The sequence below is a fragment of the Dermacentor andersoni genome, chromosome 3 (assembly GCF_023375885.2).
Source record: "Dermacentor andersoni chromosome 3, qqDerAnde1_hic_scaffold, whole genome shotgun sequence".
In the NCBI taxonomy this organism is placed as follows: Eukaryota; Metazoa; Arthropoda; class Arachnida; order Ixodida; family Ixodidae; genus Dermacentor; species Dermacentor andersoni.
Window position 1 is genome coordinate 12,248,858 of NC_092816.1, and position 24,582 is coordinate 12,273,439.

Here is a 24,582-nt window from a genome sequence, read left to right on the forward strand (position 1 = left end):
TTTCCATTCCAGTGAACTTGCCAGTATCTATAGCATCGACATGTTCATAGACCAAACCGTCATGACATTAGTCGGGCAGCGGACTCGGGTGAGAGTCTCACGCAGACCCGGCGCCGTAGCAGAAATCTTCCTCGCGTCTGTGCTTGCTGCATACCCGAGTTGTAGCCGATGACTGTTTGCCGGTTTTATGTTTCGCGAGCCAAGCTTCACGCAGCTTCTTGTCCTGCGGCGACGCGTGAATAAGGCTGACACCTGGCTCCGTTGCGTACGTCCGGCACTGCGGCACCGAGCAGTAGCCTGCCATGTTGCGCGCCTTCAAAGGCAGCCACTACCTATTCTAGTGCTTTCAAGCGTTGTAAAGGAGACACTCGAAGCGGGAAAATCTCGCCACTAAATGAGGACCGCAGCGTACGAGGGAATTTCAACTCTCGTTTTCAACTCGCTTCGGCGCTCTCGAAGCAGCCGACGCGGCCGCTATGTCCACGTGATCCCTAATAACACGTCACGCCGACGGTGGCGTCAGCTTTTCCAGTGGTGGAGCTCGAGGCCAATAGACTACGGCGAGCTCGCATCCTGGTCAGCGTGGTCTGTGAGAAGTGGCGAGCTTTTTCGCACTCGCAACAGGGCAGAAAAAAAGCGCGAATCGATTCAAAACTCGGGCTAGAAACGTGCTTCGCCACGGCCAGCGCTCAATACCGGTACTACCCAGATAATGTTTCGCGCGCCGCCGCCAGGCGCCACTACTATACCTCAAACTCCAGCGCAAGACGCCCATAGGCCGGAGCGCGCGACGGTATTGGCTGTTGGGTACTGTACAGTCAGTGTCGTTAGACAAAAGAGGAAAAGGCGCGGTAATTGTTTTCGCCGCGCGTTGCTTGAAAGAGCGTGCTCGCGCATTCTGCGAGCTGAGCTTCTGTGCGAGCCCGTTTCGGCCATTGCTCTTGCAGGCGGCCCTCGCACTGGTGGGGAGCGTTGCTTTTTTCCAGCGCAAGTATCGCTAAGTCATCGCACTAACCGCGTTTACGACGAACAGTCGTCGCATCCAGTAGTCGTGAGGCTTGCTATATCGGGGCCGAATCTGGGCACGAGATCTGTATCGAAATTTGTCGCGAACGAGAGCGGTAACAAAAGAGGAGGCAGTCGCCGGCAGCATTGCACTGCGTGAACCCGCATGCGACTCGAAGGTCGGCTCCTTAATGAGCCGCCGGTTCTCCCTCTTTGTCTGCCCCCGACAGCCTCCTCCTCGCGTGCTCTTTCTTATTCGTAGGAGGGTCATCCGTCATCAACTACGTGCGCCACCCAGGAGCGCACATTTTATGTGGCCGCGTGTCGACACCGTTTGTGTGTCCGGCGCGCCCTGCTCTCTGGACACAACGACCAAGCGCGGTTCTCGGCGCCGTCTACTTTGTGCCTCTCTCTCGAGCAGACGGCGGTGATGAATGCTAGATTGTTTCATACAACAATGGTCTGGGCTGGGCGTCGCGCTTTAGCTGCGCCTTTTTTAGACGGCGCACTCACGAGAAAAGCTAGTGGTCGTGGGCATCCCTGCTTCGTTTCGGTATCGGGCGCGTATTGATGAAATGGAATGCCTGTGCACTCGAGACACGCAAAGTTATAGCAAGTAAAACGTTGCTGTATTATCTTGATATCTGATTATTGTGCAATTATGTTGTGTACATTTTTTCCCGCTTTGTATGGCTGGCTGTCAGCATTTTTCATAGCTCCAGGACATCCCTAGCTGTTTGCTCGCATTCCCCCTCCTCTCTCTCTTCCTTAATCTTTTTCTTATGCCAATTCTGATTTCTGTTTGCAGTGTGCAAGGAATGGTTGGTGCGAGAGGATGGCGTCCTGGCCTACCGGCTGCAGTCGCAAGAGAGTATGTCGCGGCCTTGACCTCTTCCTCTGCTTGTCTTGACGAACAAGCGTGTTACTGTTTTCTGCTTCCCTTACATGTGATTGAAAAAAGGAGTAAACAGTGTTAAATTGTGCAGGTTTTGAATACAAGATCACGATCATCGCGGCTGAGTCGCCCACATCAAGATATTAGAGATTTTAGGTTAGGCGACGCAAGCCGTGCCCGAGCGTTGGAGGATGCAAGCCACCGGGCGTACAGATTAAAGCGAGCACAAAAGAGCGCGAGAGGCCTGCAATGGACTTCCGTCCTCCAACTCTCTAATGGCCAGGAGCACAACGTATTTGTCGGCCGCGCTCCTCTCTTCTTGGTAGTCATGTGTTTGCGCCTTGTCGGCGGAAAGCAGTAATAGGGAAAACGAGTCTGAGTGCCCGTAACATCTGGCAAAGTGCACACGTTAAATCGCCCTCATGGCCGATCCAAGAAGGATACGGCATAGAAGAAGGCTAAGAACTGGAGATTTGCAAAGAATTCAAGGTTGTGTGGTGGCGTCGGCGTTATTGCCATTATTGCTTTTTCTTTCCCTCGGAAAGAAAAAGCGCTTTAAAGATTCCCAGGTGGCCAAAATTAATTCGGAGCCCCCACTTCGGCTTGTCTCATAATCATATCGTGGTTTTGACCCGGAAAATCCCAGAACATATATTTTTTCTTAGTCTCTATTGATGGTGGTGGTGGTCAGCGGCCCCAATTTTTTTCGCTGGCTATAGCAAATCTCAATGACTGTTCCGCCCATCTCCCAAAATGGAGTGTTCAGGTCACAGGAGTATGATGTCGCGATTGTGCGCACGTACGGCCAGAAACACACCGATGCCGATTGTCCCTCCCGCTATCCCATCGAAACCGCTCCAAAAGGTCTTGAGGAGGACTAGTATGGTTTCCTTTCTGCACTTGCGTCCCGCAACGTCGCTCAACAGCTGCGCAGCGATTTCGAGCTGCGAACACTGATTGAATACCTCGAAGAATGCCAGCCGCTGCACTTGTCCTCTTCGCATTGACGTTCCCTTCAAGTGGAACTTTCATCCTGCAGAAACGGTTTACTTGCTCGTTGTTCCGGCTACACTCCGTCAGGACATCTTACGTGCGTGCCACGACGAACGATCTTCCGGACACCTCGGTTTCACGCGTACTTTGGCGAGGATCAAGCAGAAGTATACTACTGATGAAAACTTGCCAAAATCGTGAAACGCAACCTCAGAAGTTTCTACGATTTTTCAGAAGTTTCTACTTCTCAAAGCAAGACACCTTTCTCCATACGTGGACTGCATTTCCCTGTACATTTCGACGGCCGTTCCCCCCGTGCTCCATAGAAAACGAATCACACTTCGTTGCTCGTACGCCGTGGACGTGTGAAGCACAACCGCCATCTTCAACAACTGACAGACGACTTGAAGGCAAAAGCCAGAGTGCCGGTGCAATAAAGGCGGACACGTGACGTACGCATCCCCCTCAATTCGCTTAGTCTAATTCGCTTAGTCATCCCTCTTAATCCCAAAGGTCGAGGGTGTGACTCCCACCTGAGGTCGTGAGTTCGAGTGCCTTAATTATCTCTTATCTTAATTAACGTAGCGGTGTACACACAATGCGGCTTGGCCATAGAGTTTTTAAATAAATACCAATAAGAAATTCTATGGGCTTGGCTGGTTCGACAACGTTAACAACGCATTGCATTTAGGTTTGTTCGATTCAGAAAAAGGTGCACGGCACCTCAAACGAAAAAGTGCAGGGGGTGCCGGGCTGCACCCACCCGCTGCAAGGTTCAAGGGTGCAGTGCACCGCGGCGGCACCTTGCATTGCACCCCGTTCAATCGAGCACGGGGGTGCAGGGTGCACTGCTGCGCCTTGGGGACTCGAGGGTCTAGGTGCAGTGCACCGTGAATAGGTGCAGAAGGTGCAGAGAAACTTGGCTGAATCGAATAGACCTTTTGTTGCACTGACTCCTCCTCGGTGCCGCGCACTGCGCCTGCCGCGCGTCGCGAGGAATGGCGGTTTGCATCCGCAAAGACGTGCGAATCTAAAAACGTTGCGTGCGACAGCACGCGCTCACTGGGCTCACTCTTAGACGGGCAGACGCCATTTCATACTTGGTTATTGACAGTTAGAATGTAGACTGACAGTTCACTATAGTTAGACCGTATTCTAGTACACTCTATATTGGCAGCGTTTCAAAATGCTTCGATTGACGGATGTAGAGATCGCAGCAGAAATCAAAGCCAAACGAAGACGCTGCCGAGGTTGATCCCACCAGCGCTGATGCCCCGCTCTCGACTTCAGCTGAGGCTGTAGCTTATTTGGCCCTTCTACGCCGCTACGGCCTATCGCTTGTGGATCTTTTAAGACTATGTTGAGGACTCCTTGTTTAAGCACGCGGCTGCCAAGAAGAAGCAGACTACACTGTTTCAGTACTTTCGGCCAAATAAATAAATACTTTGTGTGAAGCTTTAAGTGAGTATTTACTGCACCACGATGGGGCGCGATCGGGGATCGTTGTTCGGAGTGCGCGTTCGGTTGCGCCGCGCGTGATTGGCATAGACCGCGCCGACTTCGCGCGGCTGATGAAGTCGCCGCGGCCTGGGCCACGTGGCCTGGGCCAATCCGCCTCTCTCACGGCGCGACTGCGCATGCGCCCTGCCCTAGCGGATTAGTCGCGAAAAGTTTTGGAAGGGACGCGCGCGCGCGGCCGCGCGGCCAGATATCGGGGGAAAGTACCCCGAAAAAAAAAAAAAAAAGCTCTTGGACGCGCGCTGTTGCAAACGCTCGTGCCATGTACCGCGTTGAAACCCTACTGGTAGCTCGACGTCGGTGCGGTGCCGAAAACGTGCGTAAGACTGCAACTCCACTTTGAAACAACAAAGTGCCAGGGCTTCATCCGGACTGCACCGTGAACCTTCAAAACACATTTTGCTGACGCAGTCTTATTGCAGCATCAGCCCACTGTTGCTGGTGGTGGCAGCACGTGCCTGACTTCATGTACTGTTTTCAGGCGTGGTAACAATTGGTCTATACGAGACCGCCAAGACGCTGACGCCGACAATTGGCCGACTATTCAGCACTGTGTCATTGAGACCATTTGATCGTAATAGGCCGACAACGACGCAACCGACGGGTGCGAGTTGTCATATAGCGCGAAGGGCTTTCGTGTCGACAGCACCGACAAAATCAGCGTGACGACCGTGATAGCTCGACCGAACTCTACGTGATCAGCCGTCGAACCCACAGCGCGATAGCTGCAGCTCATTCACTTGTAAATATAATTATTCGCGCTCAAAATGCGTCGACGTGCCTTGGAACTTGAAATGCACGAGCTTCAGTCCTCTCAAGCCATACACATGAAGTTTGAGTCAATGTTGATCCTGTTTAGTGAAGTTTGGGTTAGGCCTGACCCCATCAAGTTCATGCACCCGCTACCGATGGAGCTGGACTTAAAAATTAAGCAGTCAGGACGAAGGAAACCGCTTTTATAGCTAGGTTGCGGCCCTATAGCGATTTGATAACTACACTTCGCTTCGCACGGCACGTACACAATAAGCGGCAAGCGGCAACACAGCGCTGTGCCAACATCTTGTACTTTGGTCGCCTTACCTGAACGCTGCCAGTCGCATTCCTGTAGATGGTGGGTCTGTGTGTGTGTTGTTATGCTGACATTTCTTAATTCCAAAGAAGCATTGTTTACCTCTGCGTCAAACAGGAAAGGAGAGACAGTGCATTCGATACAGCAGCATAAACTCGCTCAGTTGCCAACGGTGTCAGTGATGGCATCCGCCTTTTTACGAGATAACTAGATGGCATATAAGTGGGGACTTATGTCAAGCACAGTTGTCTCTAATGATACTTTATAGCATGCGCAAACTGTAAGTATGATGAAGTTAAACAAAAGCGAGAATAAGTAATAACAACCCGTAATATATATGTGTCTGGATCACAGTTGCAGTCGTTTAAGGGACTCGGCCGCTCATACAGACTCGATTGTATGTTTTGCTACGTTTTGAGATTATTTCACATCAGCGATGCGCCGTTTCTACAATAACCGAAGCTTACAGCGATTTGAAGCTGTAGAGGTAAACAAATGCACCGCTTTGGCAAATCTCACGTGGAAGGCTGCGATCGAAGGCTTCTTGAATATGCGAAATGTGTAGTGAATGTGTAAAAAAAGAATAGAAAACGCGATGTGCAATCACAGACATCAGCGACAACAAACTCGAAACAGCCGCGTCGGCAGACGGAACTCAGCGTGCCTTTATCGGCAGCGCTGTTACCACAACAGCGCACTCGGGCCTGTTCACCCACTATACTCGATGGGTGAATGACATGCTGCCCCGGAGAAACCATTAATAATTAATCGCGATCCACGAACCGCACAACCAACGCACACTCAACAAGGGTGCAGGTACACAAATCAACCGGCGAAATCCCCGACACCCTTCCAAAACCTTTCCAGCGGCGTGCGTCAGAGGGCAGCAAAGGAACATGAAAGAGGCGGATTGCACGTCGTGCAACCAAACACGCGCTCCGAACAGCGATTGTATCTCACGAGAGGTTCATTTGAGGAATTGCCAGCTGTTTGTGTACAGGCGCGAGTAAGAGCGGGCGTGAGAGAGAAAGTCTGGGGGCTTTTGCTCCTTGAATATATGACTCTGCCTAGGCACTATGTGGGTGGTTTCTTAGTGCGTGTTGTATGTGCTTGTCCCTAGGCGAGCTGGCATTGTGGAGTGGGATCGAGTTTGTTTACGCTCAGACGCTGGCTGCTGGCGCGGTAAAGTAGGCGAAGCAGCGGGCACTGACGCCCGATTTATTGACTGCTGGGCCTCTACTACGACTACTGCGCCCCGGAAAAATCAGTGATGTTTTTCTGAAGCTAGAGCATCGTGAGTAGCAAGAAAGGTTTAATCTGGCATAACTGACTCAGCACCAGTGCCACAGGCGCGAGAAAGTCTGTCCGATGTTGTACCTTCAGAGGCAAAGTTCTGTCTGATGTTGCAGAAGTCGCGGGGCGCTTTAGTGCTGAACTTAGCGTCACAAGTTGGTGGCTGGACGTAAATATATTTATTCAATCGTGTTATTTACTAATTGTAACGATGTGTCATTATTTCGCATTATTGGCGGTGCCTCCAGGACACCAAAGCGGCAACGGGGACACCAAAGCTAGAGCCCAGACTGGTCTGTGAGTTGGGGCTCGCCGAGGCCTGCGCGTGCCAGGATGTATAAGATCGGCTGTCTGCTATCGCAGACAGCCCATCTTTTATGCAAAGACACCCTGGCATGCTTCGACCTCCGCGGCCCCAACCCATGGGCCGCACTGCTTCTAGCTTTGACCCCCTGCTACTCCTTGGGTACCCTGGAGATCCTGCGCCGCCTGCTTTATTATAACCTCATGTGTTCTCGTGAGGCCTCCATTTGCCGGTTACATGTGCCCTCCTGAAGCAGGGCTTGTAAAAAATGCAATCTATTGTTGCGACGAAAAAAGCAACCCGCGTCTTATACAACACCAGTCAGAACCTTGCCCTTTCAGACACAGTGGTCACCAAATGGGGCGTCCGTGCTCACTGCCTCACCACGCAGGCAACCAGCATCGAAGCGGAAGCAAACTCGACCCCACTCCGCAATGCCGGCATCTCTAGGGGACAAACGCACACAACACGCGCTAAGAAACCGCCTCCGTATTGCCTAGGCAGAATCATATATTCAAAGAGCAGAAGCCCCTAGCTTTTCTCTCTCCCACCCGCTCTTACTTGCGCCTGCGCTCACAGGCTGGCCATCCCTCAAATGAATGTCTCATAGAGATCCCCTATCGTACCCTTGGTTCATTGATTGATTTGCAGAAGTTTTTTACACGTTTTTACGTGATTTTATATATTGAATTCTGGCTATATTGAACTATTTCGCGATCACTGCGCTGTTTGATATATCGAGGTTCGATTGTAGTTTGCAAGGAATGTCACAACCGTCGTCTGTCTTGACTGTCCACCATGTTGGCTTGTATGCCGCTCCGCTGTGTGTTCACTATTGGCATAGTCGCCACTCGTTTATGGTCCTAGAAACTGTGCAGTGACAAAAGTTAGAATCACAGAATTTTACCCTTCGTGCGTGCACAACGCGCTTGGGGGGCCAAAGTGGGCTTGCTATTGACACTTTTCGCGGAGCAGTTTGTTCTATAGAGAAACGAGGTGGTGCTTTTCGGCGGCATCCCGCACATTGCCTCAGCGAGAGTGCACGAATACAATACCATTACCGCTTCCACCTTGCTTCTGTGCGATCAGCTGTCGGAAATGCAACAGTTTTCGCTAACACCTTGTGCTCGAATCATGCCGGATTGAATCATGTGGATTAAAGGCGTATGCAGTAGTTGACTGCAAAAATATTGACTGGTATATTAAGGAATGGAATGAATCTGTGTGGCCATATTCGTGGACCCTTGCTACAACTGTCTGTAGGTGTCTTTACGGCACTTTGAGAGGTACAGCTTTCTTTGAGGATACAGAAATTTGCTCATCCACCAATGTTGTATCGCAAACCTTCAAAGAAAGTGTTTCAGCCCCGGAACATCGGCAAGAATGAGTACCGCTCGTTAAACAATAACAAAGGTAGTAGTGCCCCTTCCTATCGTAGTACGTTTCATGCACAGTATCTACACAGATCTACCCCAACTGGTACAAAATCTTACGCCCACTTTGTCACCAATGTGTCAGTAAGTGGATGGGTACACACTTGACTATATGCACACCATATATGCACGATAAATGACGGACTATACCAATAGCGCATAAATGGTCGAAGCTGAATGTTTCGTGACGGTCCACAAGAGTAAGCCAGTTACTAGTAATAATACATCTTTGCTACAAGGCATTATAATGTACAAAATGGCTACGTTTCAAGCCTTGTGCATAACAAGAACAAATCTATTGAAACTGAGCACACCCACAAATGACTAGGCAGAAATAATCAGATAGTGACCACACCAAGGAAATTTAGCGAGTCACAAGTGCGACAAGCCGCTGCTTCAAAATATTTGCCAAACACAGAACTAAGAGCAAAACACACTAATCCTGAGTCAATTCATGAGCGGAAAGTATGGATAGCTTGGAATACATATTTAGCCCTGCTTTTAGAACAAGCACCATATATGCTACTCGCGCCATTTGGACATAGCTTAGTCAGCTTCCAAAGCGATTTTGCATGTTCTCTGAAGCTGTGGCCAAAGCTTCATGTCGCCCACCCAGTCACCGTCTACAATATCTTCCTAAACAGAGGTTTGCTAAGCCGCACTGGCGTCATACGCACCCATTGTAAATGTGGAGGCAATGGAGAAAGTTGAGGCATGCAATGGACACGTCACCATGTAATCAAACATGGCAGCGCCCATGGATTCGCCGCGAAAAGGGTCGATAAAGACAAGGTGGGAATGTGTGATTGCCATCGATCGGTGTCGGTGCGGATGTGACTTCAGACCCCCAGATGCTGATATCCACGACGTACGTGGATATCATTATAATCTATCTGTATAATTATAATCTGTCTGTGAGCAACGTCGCTATGCAACAAATTAAGGTCTACAAATCGCTCTAGGCTCGCAATTATTTTCAATGAAGAACAGATCAGTGAAGCGCCTGGCTATCTTATTACCGTCTTCAGCGAAATCAGTAAAAGCTATAATTATAGTTCCTTCGCATGCGGCAGTGAAAATTTTCTTGCCTCATTACTTTTCGAGTTGCTCCATTCACAGATGGATCTATATGTTTGTCACACAGGTTCAACCGTGCGTGCACATTTTCATTCTTTTACTGAGGCTTTTTGGCTCACGAAAAGGGACGCGAGACAGTGGCAAGACGCAGACACAGCACTAACTTCCAACAATTGTTTTATTCCACGAAGCGGTACACATAGATAGCTAGATTGGAGAGCGCTTGTGTCAGCGCGCCTTCAATCGATCTTTCAACAAAAAAAATTCGATTTTTTAAACGTGACACAGAGGGTGCCCTGATGGAGATGACATTTAAATCTTGCAATTACAAAAAAAAATTTTTTTTTTTGGCTATGCATGGTCGTTTTTTCATCTTCGATATTGCCACATGGTGTGGCACAGCAAGGGGACTGAAGAGGAAGAGAACGAGGTTCGTCTCGGCATCGCGCGTCAACGGTTAGGTTTCGTGAAGTACAAACGCCTGCATCCCCATTCAGCGTGTATACTTCGGCAGGGTATACGCGACAATTTGGTGGAGCTTGCTGGGTACACCCAACTTATGCAGGAGACCCCACTGGGCAGCAAGAACCTCGCACAATTGGAGTTGACTCCAGTTCACCGCACAAGCCGGCGAATACGAGGCCTTGCCCCAGAATTTGGAAACCTCCAGGATAAAGTGATGACTACAACCACTGCGACTTCTACGGAAAGGATGACACCGACTTACCTAACGCTGCTGAACCCCCAAGTGCCGACGGCTTTCCATGGCGACATATTTGAAGACATGGAAGACTGGCTGGCGGAGTTCGAGCGCGTGGCTGCGTTTAACGAGTGGGACAACAACGCCAAACTCAGAAACGTCTACTTCAGCCTCCAAGATGGTGCTCGCACGTGGTTTGTGCACCGCGAAAGTGCCCTGTCATCATGGCCTGAATTCCAGCGCAAGCTACTGGAGACTTACTCCAGCCCCGATTGCCGGGAAAAAGAGGAGCAAGCCCTTCAGTCACGCGTCCAAAAGCCCAACGAGAGCGTCACGATGTACGTGGAGGACATGACGCGTCTCTTTCAGCGTGCCGATCCGAGCATGTTTGAAGAGAAGAAGGTGCGTCATCTGATGAGAGGCGTAAAGGAACAGCTCTTTGGTGGTCTTGTTCGGAATACGCCCAAGACTGTCGCGGAGTTCCTCACCGAAGCCACCGCAATGGAGAAGACGCTGCAGCAACAGTCGAACATGTACAACCGACAAGTAAATTCCGCCTGCACTCCGGATACGCCGGTAGGCTTCGGGTGCGACGTCGCCTTGCTTTGCGAACTGATTCGCTCAGTGGTTCGCGACGAGCTGCAGAAGCACCACGGTACGTCGCCACCGCCAGTCAGCTCCCTCACCAGCGTCGTACGCAACGAAGTACAGCAGGCACTGCAGGCATCTCTTTCCAGCAGTGAAGCACCACCTCTGCCAAGTGAGTCCCGGCGGAAGACTTACGCAGAAACATTACTGAGCCCCACCAAAGCTTTCGCACCTACTTATGTTGCGTCGCCAGTCGCGTTGCAATTGGTGCAAGCCGCTCCGACAACTCCGCTCCAGTACTTCAACGACCGCCGAACGCCCGTGAGGAAATCAGAGGTTTGGCGAGTACCCGACCGACGACCGCTGTGCCACCACTGCGGCGAAGCTGGTCATGTGTATCGGGAGTGCCCCTATCGATGACTCGGCCTGCGGGGTTTTTCCATCGATTCGCCTCGACCTAGGTTTGGCCAGAGGCCTCCCGACATCGCAAAATTCATCGAGCAGCAGCGCAGTCCGGGCACATCGCAGCGGCAGTCGTGCTCACCATCACCGCGGCGATATTTCCCTGCTCGTGATACCACCTCGAGGACGACGCAAGGGAGATCACCAAGTCCACGCCGGGAAAACTGATGTCAGCGACCTTCCGAGGCGGGGCCGCTGATACTCGACGCGCTAAAGACCTCGTATCGTGCCGACCACAGAACAACGAAAACACGACGACGCCAAAACCAGTTCCCGCCAACAAGATTTTACTGGACATACCTGTGTTGATCGACGGCAGAAAAATGAGTGCACTTGTAGATACCGGCGCCGATTACTCCATTCTTAGTGGCAAACTGGCGAGGGTTCTGAAAAAAGTTATGTTGCCCTGGAACGGGGCACCAGTTTGCACTGCAGGTGGCCACGTCGTCACACCACTTGGCTTATGCACGGCGAGAGTAGAAATTCGCGCTGCTGCTTTTCTCGCCACTTGTCTGGTTCTACGTGAGTGTTCCCGTGATTTAATCCTTGGGATGGACTTTCTCCGGGAATATGGTGCCATTATTGACCTCCGCGAGCGCTGCATCACTTGCATCACTTTCTCGACGCAAAGGGCAACAACACAGACCGACGCCGTTGGACACAGATCCGCACTTCGCGTTTCGGACGACAGCATCACGATACCGCTGCGTGTAAGTGTTATGGTTCCGGTCAAGTCCGACGAGCTACAAGACGGTGAAGCCATTGTAGAAGGCAACATTTCTATGTTGCTGACCCAAGGTATTTGTGTAGCGCGAAGCCTTGTGGAACTTCGTGATAGCCAGACAGTGGTCCTCGTTACCAACTTTACCTTTGAGCATCGGCACATTTTTCGTGGCACTGCTGTCGCCTACGCCGAACCATCAACGGACATCGTCGAGTGCTTTGCTTCTGAAGTGGACACAGACGACGGTTCACTCAGAGACATCGATGTAGACTCCGAGCTTATGGACGACCAAAAGAGCGCACTGCAGGAACTTCTGAACGAATTCTGCGCGTGCTTCGCTCGGTCTACTAAGGTGGGCCAAACGCCGATCACGAAGCACCGAATAACGACATCCGCCGACGCACGCCCCATCAAACAACAACCTTATCGTGTCTCGCCAAAAGAACGTGAGGCAATTCAAGCCCAAGTCAAGGAGATGCTAGATGATGGTGTCATTCAGCCTTCGCACAGTCCCCGGTCGTCCCCGGTCGTTCTGGTCAAGAAAAAAGACGGAATGCTTCGTTTCTGTGTTGATTATCGACGCCTCAACGATGTCACCAAGAAGGACGTGTACCCACTACCACGTATCGATGACTCTTTAGACAGGTTGCGGCGAGCTAAGTATTTTTCATCTCTCGATCTAAAGAGCGGTTACTGGCAAATTGAGGTAGATGAACGAGACCGCGAAGAAACTGCTTTCGTCACTCCAGATGACCTTTACGAATTCAGGGTACTTTTTTTCGGGCTCTGTTCGGCACCAGCAACCTTCCAGCGAATGATGGACACCATTCTCGCTGGTCTGAAGTGGCATGCCTGCCTCGTCTACCTCGACGACGTGGTTGTTTTTTCGGCGACATTTGACGACCACCTGAAACGACTGCGGCAAGTTCTCGAAGCCATCCGATCGGCTAACCTCACCCTTAAGCCTCAGAAGTGTCACTTCGGCTACAAGGAGCTTATGTTTCTGGGACATGTGGTCAGCGCGGAAGGTGTTAGCCCCGATCCCACGAAAACTGCCGCTGTAGCCACGTTTCCAACACCGACCGACAAGAAAGGTGTCCGGCGCTTCCTGGGCCTTTGCACATACTACCGGCGTTTCATCGAAAATTTTTCGAAGATGGCGGAGCCACTGACTTGACTCACGAGAGACGATGTATCGTTCGTCTGGGCCTCAGAGCAAGAGACTGCTTTCACTGAGCTTCGACAGCGTCTGGTGTCAGCACCAGTTCTGGCCCACTTTGATGAGGAGGCGGACACGGAAGTTCATACAGACGCCAGTAACGTCGGTCTTGGTGTGGTGCTTGTACAACGGCAGGAAGGTATTGAAAGAGTGATTGCCTACGCAAGTCACACACTATCGCGTCCAGAGACCAACTACACCACTACGGAGAAAGAGTGTCTTGCCGTCGTATGGGCGCTGGCCAAATTTCGACCTTACCTCTACGGCCGCCCATTCAAAGTTGTAACCGATCATCACTCATTATGTTGGCTTGCAAATTTGCGGGACCCTTCTGTACGACTGGCACGGTGGAGTCTACGTTTGCAGGAGTACGACGTGACCATCGTGTACAAGTCGGGTCGCATACACGAAGACGCTGACGCACTCTCGTGTGCCCCTATCGACACTACCGACCAAGACATTGAGGACGACGGCGTTTTCCTTGGGGCCGTAAGCGTTACTGATTTGTCCACACGGCAGCGAACAGATGACTCACTACGACCTATATTCGAACATATGGAAGGACGAAACCCATCAATACCCCGGCACATAGCTCGAGGATTGTCGTCTTTTTGTTTACGACATGGCGTCTTCTATAAGAAGAACTCCGCTGCCACCAACAAGACATACCTTTTGGTCGTTCCAGCAGACCTCCGTGCTGAAGTTTTATTAGCCTGTCATGACGAGCCTCCGTCTGGCCATTTGGGTTTTATGCGAACGCTTGTAGAATGCGCAAATCCTACCACTGGCCGAAACTTGCCGAGTGTGTTAAGCGGTACGTCCAAGCCTGCCGTGAATTCCAGCGCCGAAAGTCGCCAGCTGTGATGCCTGCGGGACGGCTGAATCCGATTGACCCACCTGGCAAACCTTTCGACCAGGTTGGCATCTTCTGGCAACAGGTGGATAGTCGTCGCCACAGACTATTTAACGTGGTATGCTGAGACAAAGGCGTTGTCTCGAGGCACAGCTACCGAGGTTGCCCAGTTTTTCATACAGTGCATCGTCCTACGACATGGCGCCCCATCGCACGTCATCACAGACCGAGGCAAAGCCTTTACAGCGCAGCTCATTGAAGACGTTTTTAAACTCAGCTGCATAACCCATCGAAGGACAACTGCCTATCATCCCCAGACAAATGGCTTGACCGAACGACTGAACAAAACGATGACTGACATGCTGTCTATGTACGTGGACGTACAGCACAAGACGTGGGACGAGATACTCCCATACGTAACATTTGCCTATAATACTGCTATGCAAGAAACAACACGCTTCACGCCGTTTTACCTCGTTTACGGCCGTGAAGTGCAGACTATGTTAGAAGCAATGCTGCCATGCGACAACATCGATCACCTCGATCTCGCCCAAGATGCCGAACTCTTCGTGCAGCACGCGGAAGAAGCCCGTCAGCTTGCCCGAGTGCACATAAAGAAACAACAGAGCATCGATGCACAACGTTACAATCTCCGCCATCGACAAGTCGAGTTCCAACCTGGCGATCAAGTTTTGGTCTGGACTCCCGTGTGCCGAAAAGGACTATCCGAGAAGCTTTTGAGTCGCTACTTCGGACCTTACAAAATGTTGAAGCAAATTAGTGACGTGAATTACGAAGTCCTTCCTGACGGAAGTCAGCCTCCCCGACGTCACCAACCGCAATCTGAAATTGTGCATGTTGTGCGGTTGAAACCGTACCATAGCCCCTAAAATTCGACGTTTTCAGCCGCTTAGGTTAGTTTTTGTTGTTGCTCGTCAATCAGTGCCTTGTGACTACATCGCACACCACAGTGATTGTGACTATGGCCTATGTGTTCGTCCTAGGCCATCTCGGCGCTCTCACGTCAAGCCTATGTATGTTTTCATTCTGTTATTATTTTTTTTTTTGTAGAGGGGGTAGTGCCACATGGTGTGGCACAGCAAGGGGACTGAAGAGGAAGAGAACGAGGTTCGTCTCGGCATCGCGCGTCAACGGTTAGGTTTCGTGAAGTACAAACACCTGCATCCCCATTCAGCGTGTATACTTCGGCAGGGTATACGCGACATCTTAACTTTCCATTACACATGTCTTGTTGCTGTCTCATTTGATTAAAAATCAGTACATATGCGCGTGCGTACGGTGGTATCTGTTACCTATATATATGTGTACCGCTTTGTGGAATAAAACAATTATTGGAAGTTAGTGCTGTGTCCGCGTCTTGCCACTGTCTCGTATCCCTTTTCGTGTGCTAAAAAACCTCAGTTATGGAATACCAACACGCCCTAACCTATGCTCTTTCATTCTTTTGTGTGTGTGAAACACAAGTCAGGTGTTCACCGCTTTCTGTGAGTTTGGGTTTTCTAGTTGGCAGGTGCTCTCAGTCCGTACAGTGAATATTTTATTTCATTGCCCACAAGCAGTCCCAAAAATTTAGGCATATGGAAATCTGTGCGTAAACCGGCCTCTGTTTGGGCATATCTGCGGTGGCTACATGTAAGCCAATTGATTCGAATGAGCTTCGGTTTAACATCTGGTGTCATTACACAAGCAGAAAATTGCCACATTGGTTTTGATTCGTCGTCAAGGGCAGTGCAAAGGAGAAAGAAAGCGAGACGTTTAGAAACACTGCTCTCGCTCAGTGCCGCTCGCGCTGTGTTCATCGTCTCACTTTTTTCTTTTCTTTCTTTCATCACTTGCGCTGCATGCCTCCAACCGTGAATCCATTGCTTAAATCAGAAAATGAGTCATTTGCACCTTGGAAATGATTCTGATTTATCCTAATTTTCAGGTCTAGCCACAAGCACTTACTTTATTCTGACAGCACTGTTCGTTTGTGCTGCCCTTTTAACACTTTTGGCAAACGGTGCAGACCTAGTTCTGCGTAGTTTGCTTTCTTGGCAGTGTTACTTTTTGGGTGACAACCCGAAATTACGCTAATCGGCGTGATCACGACGCGGGGACGAAGCTCAGCTCAACAACAACACAGCAGCGCAAGCAGCTGGGTACGCCGCAGGTACCCGACAATGGCAGACACGCTCGCGGAGTAGGTCGCAAGTGAAGCAAGTGCTAACTATGGTTCACATTGTCAGGATGGAGCCCTATAACTCGCATTAGGGCCGCATGCTATCAAGCCCATTTGTTTCTATCGTGTTTTTTTTCCCTGATTTGTGCGTCGGTGCAACTTTTGTGGTTCAGCTAGTCACTATTCTTTTGTGCGTGGTCATCGATACGAGGCCTCTTTTTGCAGAGGTGGGCGAATATGCAAAGATAGTGGTCCTGTTCTCTCGATATCTCCTGTGTTAGCATTCATAACTGCTGCTAAGTTCAGGAGACGTGCAGTTATGCAAGATTCTTGGAACTCATCATATACAAATTGAACTGATTACTCACACCTCATATTCTCTTCGAGCAGACATTTCTGCCGTACTTGAAGAATTGCTACATTACATTGCGCTGTTGAGTACCTCTGCATATATTTTGTCTGGTGCCCTCCCCCTTATGTGCCCATTTTGTGGTGATAATAAGGCGATAGATCATTTCTTTATCATGCCGTCATTTCTCATCAACTGGGGAAAATATTTTCAAAGGACCATTTGACTGTATTAGATTAAACCTTGCCATTATTCCTGATATTCTTTCTTTAGGAGCTTCCTTTCTAGAAGATTGTCATGGGGATGTCTGCGCAGCAGTTGAGATTAAGTTTCTATCGAGTCAGGATGATTTCCTTGCAAAGTTCCTAAAACTTTGTTATTTAGATGTTCTTTTGATCTTGTAAAAATTTCTCATTAGTTTTTGTTTTTAATTAGTGCTTCTTTTTAGATTTGACTCTAAACTCATCCGATTCTTAATAACCAATCCTCCATAGTGGGTATGAGCCATGCATAGAGGCTTTCGTTCCAGGCTGACTGCTTTGCTGTAGTGTGTACTCTCTGCTTTGCAGTCAATCAGCGGTACAACCTGAACCGGACAAACAACCAGCTCCTGCGTGCTGATCTCCCCGTGGCAAAGACAGTGCAACGCACTGAGGAGGAAGAGGCTGACTTCATCCGCCGCACCTACGAAGAGATGCTGAAGCAGCAGTGAGTCTTTGTCTGTTTTTGTGGCGTGGCTAACAAAGCTGGTGCCCGTCGTCTTGGTCAGCAACAATTTTATCCCCAATTTCGCTCAAAATTTGCTCTAGTGGAATCTTGTTAATTTGAACCTACTTAATTCAGACTTCCAGTACATTCATAATGATGTCATGGTCCTGTCTTAATCAGCTGTTTGTAAAAACACCAGGTAACTCCAACTCGTGAGTGTTAGTGTTGGTCAGTCTGAACAGACGGCCCCCACAACACTTCCGATAGCAGTGTACCAGTTACTCACGTAGTGGTAGGACCCAGTGCCACAGTGGCTGCTGTTGCATGCAAAGGCTGCTAGCGCGGAAATACAGTCACTGAACCATTTTTCGCACGCCTGATTTTTCGATAACTGCGGCTCTTTTCTCTTCTTTTGGAATATGTCCACTCACTTGTGGCATGTGCAATATATCAGCACAATTTATGTATTACTGTATGTGTTTTAGCCTGAAAGACTCCATAGTTTCGTGTGTTACTCTGGCATTTTGAAATGTTTATGTATTTATATTCCTCCTTCCTTCCATTCCAAGTATACTATAGCAATGGTATGCTACTAGGCGGATAACTTAGTTGGCTTAATACCTGTATCATGAAAAGTAATTGTTAAATTTATCATTTCTTTTGATGAATGTGACATTCTTTTTAAACACATGTTTTCTGGCATGTTACTGTGTCGCATGCTCTGAAACTGTCTGTGAGCCAGTTTTGCCAATAAAAATGCAGAATTTATCTGCACAATTGCTTTCAATCTGTAAAGCTTGAAAACCTGTGTCTCCAACTCTATTTTGAAATGTTTCTGCACATTTCTAGTTTGAATGGTTTCAGTCTGCTGTGCTATGTCCTTACTCACGCAGCAAGCAGTACTCATTGGTTATGTGCTCTGTCGTCACATTTTTCTGCTCTAGGGAAGAGCATGATGCCAAGGTTGCCCTGGAGTTGCAACAGCAACTGCAGAGGGAGGCAGCCTTGCATGCAGCTGCACAGGAGGAAGACCAGGTGAGACTGCTTTTGCATGTCTCTCCTAACATTTAGCTTAATACCCCTGCCACATGGGAACCTTAAAGCTTTCCAGATCAAGTGCTGCTACATGTGACTTTCAAGCACGTTTACTCTAAACCTGGTACACTATCATGTCTTGTGCATGGACTGCGCTTAAAGGGACACTAAAGGCAAATACTAAGTCAAGCTAAAGTGATAGATTAGTGCTCGAGATTCTCTAAGGCATCAATAGTGTCGCGAACAGAGCCTTAATAAAGGAGAAACAGAGGGAAATGCAGGACATGATTAGAGAATCCCCCGGGACATTCAAACACTTGCCCGATGACAAAAGCACTCCTCAGTGAAATTATATCACTAGCACTCGGCTACTAGTTGTAAAAAACATACTTCTATTGTGTTATAAGATGAAATGAAATGCTACTCGTCCAGTTCTATCTCATTTTTAGAAAAAAGAACTCATGGAAATTACTCTTGCCAACGATGCGGACAGTCAAAAGGTTTCGTTTTCGCTTGACTTTGCGTCACCCACGCTTTAGCGTTTCAGTTGTTTCGTTATGGCGTACTGCTGCGCTGGTTTTACTGGCTCGTGAAACTCGCGGAAACTGCAAGCAGCAGAGAATTCAACTTCTATGTGATGCTGCGGGATGCCGGAAGGATCTACGCCATTTGGCCAAGAAGCAGCTGCAGCGGTGAATCCACCGCTCTGTCCTGGCTCAGTACCGCCGTCTGTCGGGCGCCGTTTTACTCTCCGACAGCAGCAAAGGTTGGTGATGACCTATGCAACATCACTGCTCTCCCGGTTGGGTGGCGGGAGATTTGAATTTTGAAAAAGGTATTCGGACCCTTTAGATGCCATGTTCTCGTAAACTAAGTTTTTTCTTGGCACAAAACAAATATTGTGAGGTTCCTGGATTGGTATTTAAACAGTCTATGTCAACTTAGTGTCTGCCTTTAGTGTCCCTTTAAGAAACTTGATGCGCACCCATTTTAGTTAATATGAAAGGTTCCTCAGGAGTATAATAAAACTGATAATTTTATATTTAAAAAAGAAAGGAAAGAAAGGAAAAGGACTCTGCTTACTACTGGCAATATTTTGCTTGATAATTTATCAAGCAAAACGTTATATACCTGAACAGCCTATATATTGGCGCTCAACTTCTGTTTCCTTATAGCACAGTAAAAAGGATGTTATTCTTACGTGGAGAAATGTTTATGATGGAGTCCTCTACACACTTAAGGCACCAGAGTTGCAGCTAAGTCCCCTATTATGCTTATTTAGGGAGCTTATCTCTGGAGTATCAGCTGCTGACTGCTAGGTTTGTTGGTTCAGTGGCTTTTTTGGCTTCTGTAAGTGTAACTTCCGTGGCGTTTCCTGCTGGCAGGAATTTTAATTCTAGAAATGGTGAAATTGTCAAAACATTTGTAGGACGTTTAAGCTTCACTTTTCAGAGTGGAACGCAATAGCATTTGAAGATCCCTGACTACTTCTCACGCTTCCCGGCAGCTGCAGCGTATGTAAACGTAATGTTTACAGGGAAACACTGGTAGTGAATGCTGTGCACTAAGGCAGGCTTTGGGGTGCAAACACGGCCTCTTGCGTGTGCAGATTCAAGAGGTGTACACAGCCATGCCAAAAAAATTGCACAATTTTCAGGCTTTTCTCATTGTATCGTGCTTTCAATATTTAAGTCTGAGAAGATTTAACATAAAAAGCATGCTCTGTCATTGTTTTGTTTCATGATATTTGTTTGTGCACTGTCATTCTCAAAATTTCGAGGAATAAATTTGTCATGTATGAGGTATGAGCTACTGCGGTGATAGAATGGTGTGGCAATATAATGAACATGCATGCAGCACTCATGTCTATCTTTTATGAGAAGTATCATCATATCTAGCCTTATTGCTACACGACATAAGCAAATTTTTCTCCGTGTCATGACGACATGATAACGTTCAGGATGCAAGATTCAGTCTTTGGAGACCAACTTTATTATCAAATCAAAATATCTTATAAGTGTTTTCCAAGCTTCATACTCATGGAGTGTCATCCTTGCATGTGCTAGATACGTGTGGTAGAGTTTCTACAAATTAAAAAAATTTTCCTTTTGTGGTCCTTAAAGAAAGTCAGTCCTCCAATTTGTCACCTGCATTCCTTTACAAGTACTCTCTTGTTCGCTGTGCTGCAGAGACTTGCTGTGGAGTTGCAGAGGAGAGAGCTGCCGAAGAAGCTGGACAGGATAGAACGGAGACGCAGAGGTTTGTCGTTGATTATTCACGCGGGTGGTGTGACATCCCACAGCAATAGTGTGGCTGTGAGAGATGCCATAGTGGAGGTCTCCAGATTAATTTTGCTATCTCCAGTTCGCTAACACACACCAAAATCTAAATACTTCAGTGTTTTTGCACTTTGTTTCCATGGGAATGTGGCCGCCCATGGCAGCCAGGAGTCATACCCATGATCTTGCGCTCAGCAGCGGAACACCATAGCAACTAAGCCAGTGCTGCGGACAGATATTTCTTGCTTCTCGTTTTCTGTAACCATGCTGTTTTATTGTGATAACAATTATGTGGATACTCCCGGCGCATATCTAACGTCGCCGTCAACGTCAGGTTCCATTTGAGAGAAAGCATGTGAGGGTGAGCCGGCGAACATGGTTCAATTTAGCGTGCACAAGCGAGGAACGTGGCCCGTATGCCTGCCCTCTGCTGTCGCACGCAAGGAAGGGGGGGTCAGGCGAGGGAGGAGGGGCGTTCTTCTCCAGCGGGTGCTAGGGTACCTCGATGTCCTCCTCGCCCGCCACTCCAAGACAACCGCAGCGTCCACTACGGCGTTGGCCATGCGAATCAGACGCCGTAGTAGGCACCTTTGGCAGACGCCGTAGACACGTGTTGCTGGTGCTCGTGTGTCTTGAAAGCGATATGCAACATCACCAAAGTATGCGCCTACGTGGGCCTCATCTCCAAAGTGATCTGCTCTGTTTGCAGAGCGTGTATAGTGCCGGTAGCTTCGTGTGTGCTGTGCTTTCGACGTTTCATTTGCGTTGAAGTGAGAGATGCATGAAGGTCAATTCGCTTGCTGCTGCCACTATTCTTCACTCCAGAATTTCGACAGCGAGTTTCCGTGCTCATCGAGCGAGATGTGTTCATGTTTACCTGCGCGTGCGTGACACCGTGCTGGTTAATTTAGTTAAAACATGTTGACGGGCTAGAGGGTTTCAATCCATGATAGAATGAACTGAACAAAGACATAGAAAAAAGCAGACACACGGAGACACAGCTGTCCCTGTGTCTGTTTCTACATCCTCACTTAGTTATGCTTACATATTCTATCATTGTTAATTTAGTTAGTAAGCGAATGTGTACAAGCTTATACGGCCGTTAAAACTACTATCCTCACTTCATACAGCTATCTACTAATTTGCCATCGCAATCGGTGCTTCACCTTTAGGGCGGAATTGCGAATTCTTTTTTTTCTTATCTACACTGTGTACTGTGCCTTTCAAGTGAGGCAGCTTTCTTCTGGTGAAATGAAAGGGCTGTAATTTAATATGGTGCTAGTGTAGGGGCAGAGTAAAATTTGAACTAAATACAGTTAAACTTCCATATAACGAACTTCACTATAATGAAATTCTTAACCAGCGCATGCCACCGTGCTGGTCAATGTAGTTAAAACATGTTGGCAGGCTAGAGGGTTTGAATCCATGATATATGTAATATGTAAGCGTGACTGAACAAAGACGTAGAAAAAAGCAGATACACAGAGACAGTGCTGTCCCTGTGTGTCTGTTTCTTTGTCCTCGTTGAGTCACGCTTACGTATTCCATCATTGTTCATTTTGTTAGTAAGCGAATGTTTACAAGTTTATACAGCCGTTAAAACTACTATCCTTACTTCGTACAGCTATCTACTAATTTGCCATCACAATCTGTGCTTCACCTGTAGGGCGGAACTGCGAATTTTTTTTTTCTTACACTGTGTACTGTGTCTTTCAAGTGAGGCAGCTTTTTTCTGGTGAAACGAAAGGGCTGTAATTGAATATAGTGCTAGTGTAGGGGCAGAGTAAAATTTGAACTAAATACAGTTAAACTTTCATATAATGAACTTCACTATAAAGAAATTCTTGATGTAACGAAGTATTAACTTTTATAACTTCTTGTCCATAGAACACCATGTATTTTAAACCACAATATAACGGAATGTGTTTATATACAATTTCAATATAACAATATTTCACTGCTGCCGTGATGAAATACCGAGACAATAAATGGTAACTTCCGTGGACACAGATTGTCATGTGGTTGCATTACGTGTGGCTGCTTGCGCACGCCCCTCAAATCGCTAGCCGTGCGACCGAGAGCAATCACCGAAGTGGAGCAGCGTCATGTTCAGTATAAAGGCCAGGTGCAATAAGGTCATATCGTGCCCCAGCGCTGTATGCTTTAGGTGCAAGTGAAAGCGTGGGAGGGTGAGCCAAGAAGGATGGTTGCTTATCAAGCACGTGCGAGGGCAGGGAGAGGGAGAGCGGGGGGGCAGGTCGGCACCAGTGGTTGGTGCATGTCTCCTTTTCTAGTGCGGCCAAGACTGTGCATGGCTGTCAGTGCGCCGTGTTTTCGAGGTAATCTGCCGTGTGCGCAAAGACAGGTCGAGCTGAGATGGTGTGGCATCGTGCACTGTCTTCCCACGAATTTAGTGCTGGAGGCTGCATAATCTCTCAAGTTCCGGAAATGCATCGAGGCGGGAGGCAGACAAAGCATTTGCCTTTTGCTGCCGGCACTTTTCATGGTAGCATCGTCCCACTGCAGGCAATGCTATCAGCTCAGCTGCAGGGGCGGAGCGGACGGGAAAACGTGGCTTTTGTTTCGTACCGGCGATGCAAAGATATCATCAACACAGCATGAAACCGTATCTTTTGTCGCTGACTCTCAAATTCAACAAAATTTCTTTTTTCTCATTCAGATTAGCTTTTTCCGATTGCCTGATAATTTGGAAAATTTTGCGGTCCCTTCTGCATCCAAAATATCCATCGGCGGCTGTACTTATTTGCATAAAATATTGAATATCAATATAACGAAATTTAGATATAATGAATCAAATTGCCATTTACCGACTTCGTTATGTCAAAGTTTACATGTATTTCAACCATATTATAAGTGTAACAGTGCTGACCTGATGTCAAAATGTTAGCGTAATGATTTCCTGTTGAAGAACTTTCTTTCTGTTCAGCAACCTCTGCATGGTTACACTATGTGTACCATTTATTTAGGATTATTAAATACGGCTTGTGAAATTTTCTACCTTTTCTGCCAGTCCATTCACCTTTAACACGACAGATTTCACGATTGGTCTTGTTTTCTGAAATGCTTTGTAACACTACAAAAGCACAAATTTAAAGCTACTGGTGATAGATTTGTGATTTGGTACAGAAGCAACCGCTATGTGTATACTTTTTTACCTGTGAAAGTACTCCGAAATTTGTTGAGAACTTTGAACCCACGTGACAAGGCACAGAACAAGAAGTAGAGGCTAGCTTGTTCTTGCCTTCTTGACCTTTAGTTTGCTTTTCAGTTATGCTTTAACCTGTGAAATGCGTTCCCTAATGGCAGTATGATACTGTAGGAAAAGAGACAAGCAGACATTTAGGGTCACGAATCATGCAGGTTTGAAAGCTTAATTACAGTTAATCAATGCAGATATTGATAGAATGATGTGGGGCTTCTGCGCCGCAGGTAGGCATGCTCGAAGGTCAACGACATGAAAGACGAAGCGCGTTGGCTGCACGTTCTTCTTTTGGCCCGCCATTAAAGAGACAGTGTCTATTTTGCCAGCCTCCGTCTTCAAGCTACGTTGCATTTTTCTGGTGGAGGTGTGGGTACATGCTACCGCTCCCAGATCGAACCCCGTCTACAAGCCCAATACGAAGTCCGCTCGAGCTGACTCCTGTTCACGTACAGATGAGCCGTCAGCTTCAAGGACTATCACCTGAGTGCAAGCCTCTACCCAACTGTGTCAGAAGGATGAGTACATTGTTAAGAATGGCCATACGGGGTGGCAACGTGCCAGCTTTCAGCCCGCTGCACGTGTTCCAAGCCCACCAGTCGGGGCGCCCTTCCGAGAGCTGCGGTCGGCAGGCAGCCACGTGGCGCGCGATCAACTCCGGAAATTGGTACTTGGC

The 24,582-nt window shown here is 48.3% G+C and overlaps 1 protein-coding gene across 7 annotated transcripts in view; it reads left to right on the forward strand.

Annotated features, from left to right (window-relative positions):
* LOC126520926 (uncharacterized) overlaps positions 1-24,582 on the forward strand; it is a 122,325-nt gene that overhangs the window by 61,460 nt on the left and 36,283 nt on the right. For 5 of the 7 annotated variants that reach the window (XM_055065621.2, XM_055065623.2, XM_055065622.2 and 2 more), the window contains exons 2-5: positions 1,814-1,876; positions 17,234-17,372; positions 18,317-18,407; positions 20,597-20,666. In XM_055065621.2, coding sequence (XP_054921596.1) covers positions 1,814-1,876; positions 17,234-17,372; positions 18,317-18,407; positions 20,597-20,666 — 363 coding nt within the window. Of the gene's footprint in view, positions 1-1,493; positions 1,622-1,813; positions 1,877-17,233; positions 17,373-18,316; positions 18,408-20,596; positions 20,667-24,582 lie in introns of those variants that run through there. The other 2 variants (XM_055065626.2, XM_055065628.2) reach the window with 2 other exon arrangements.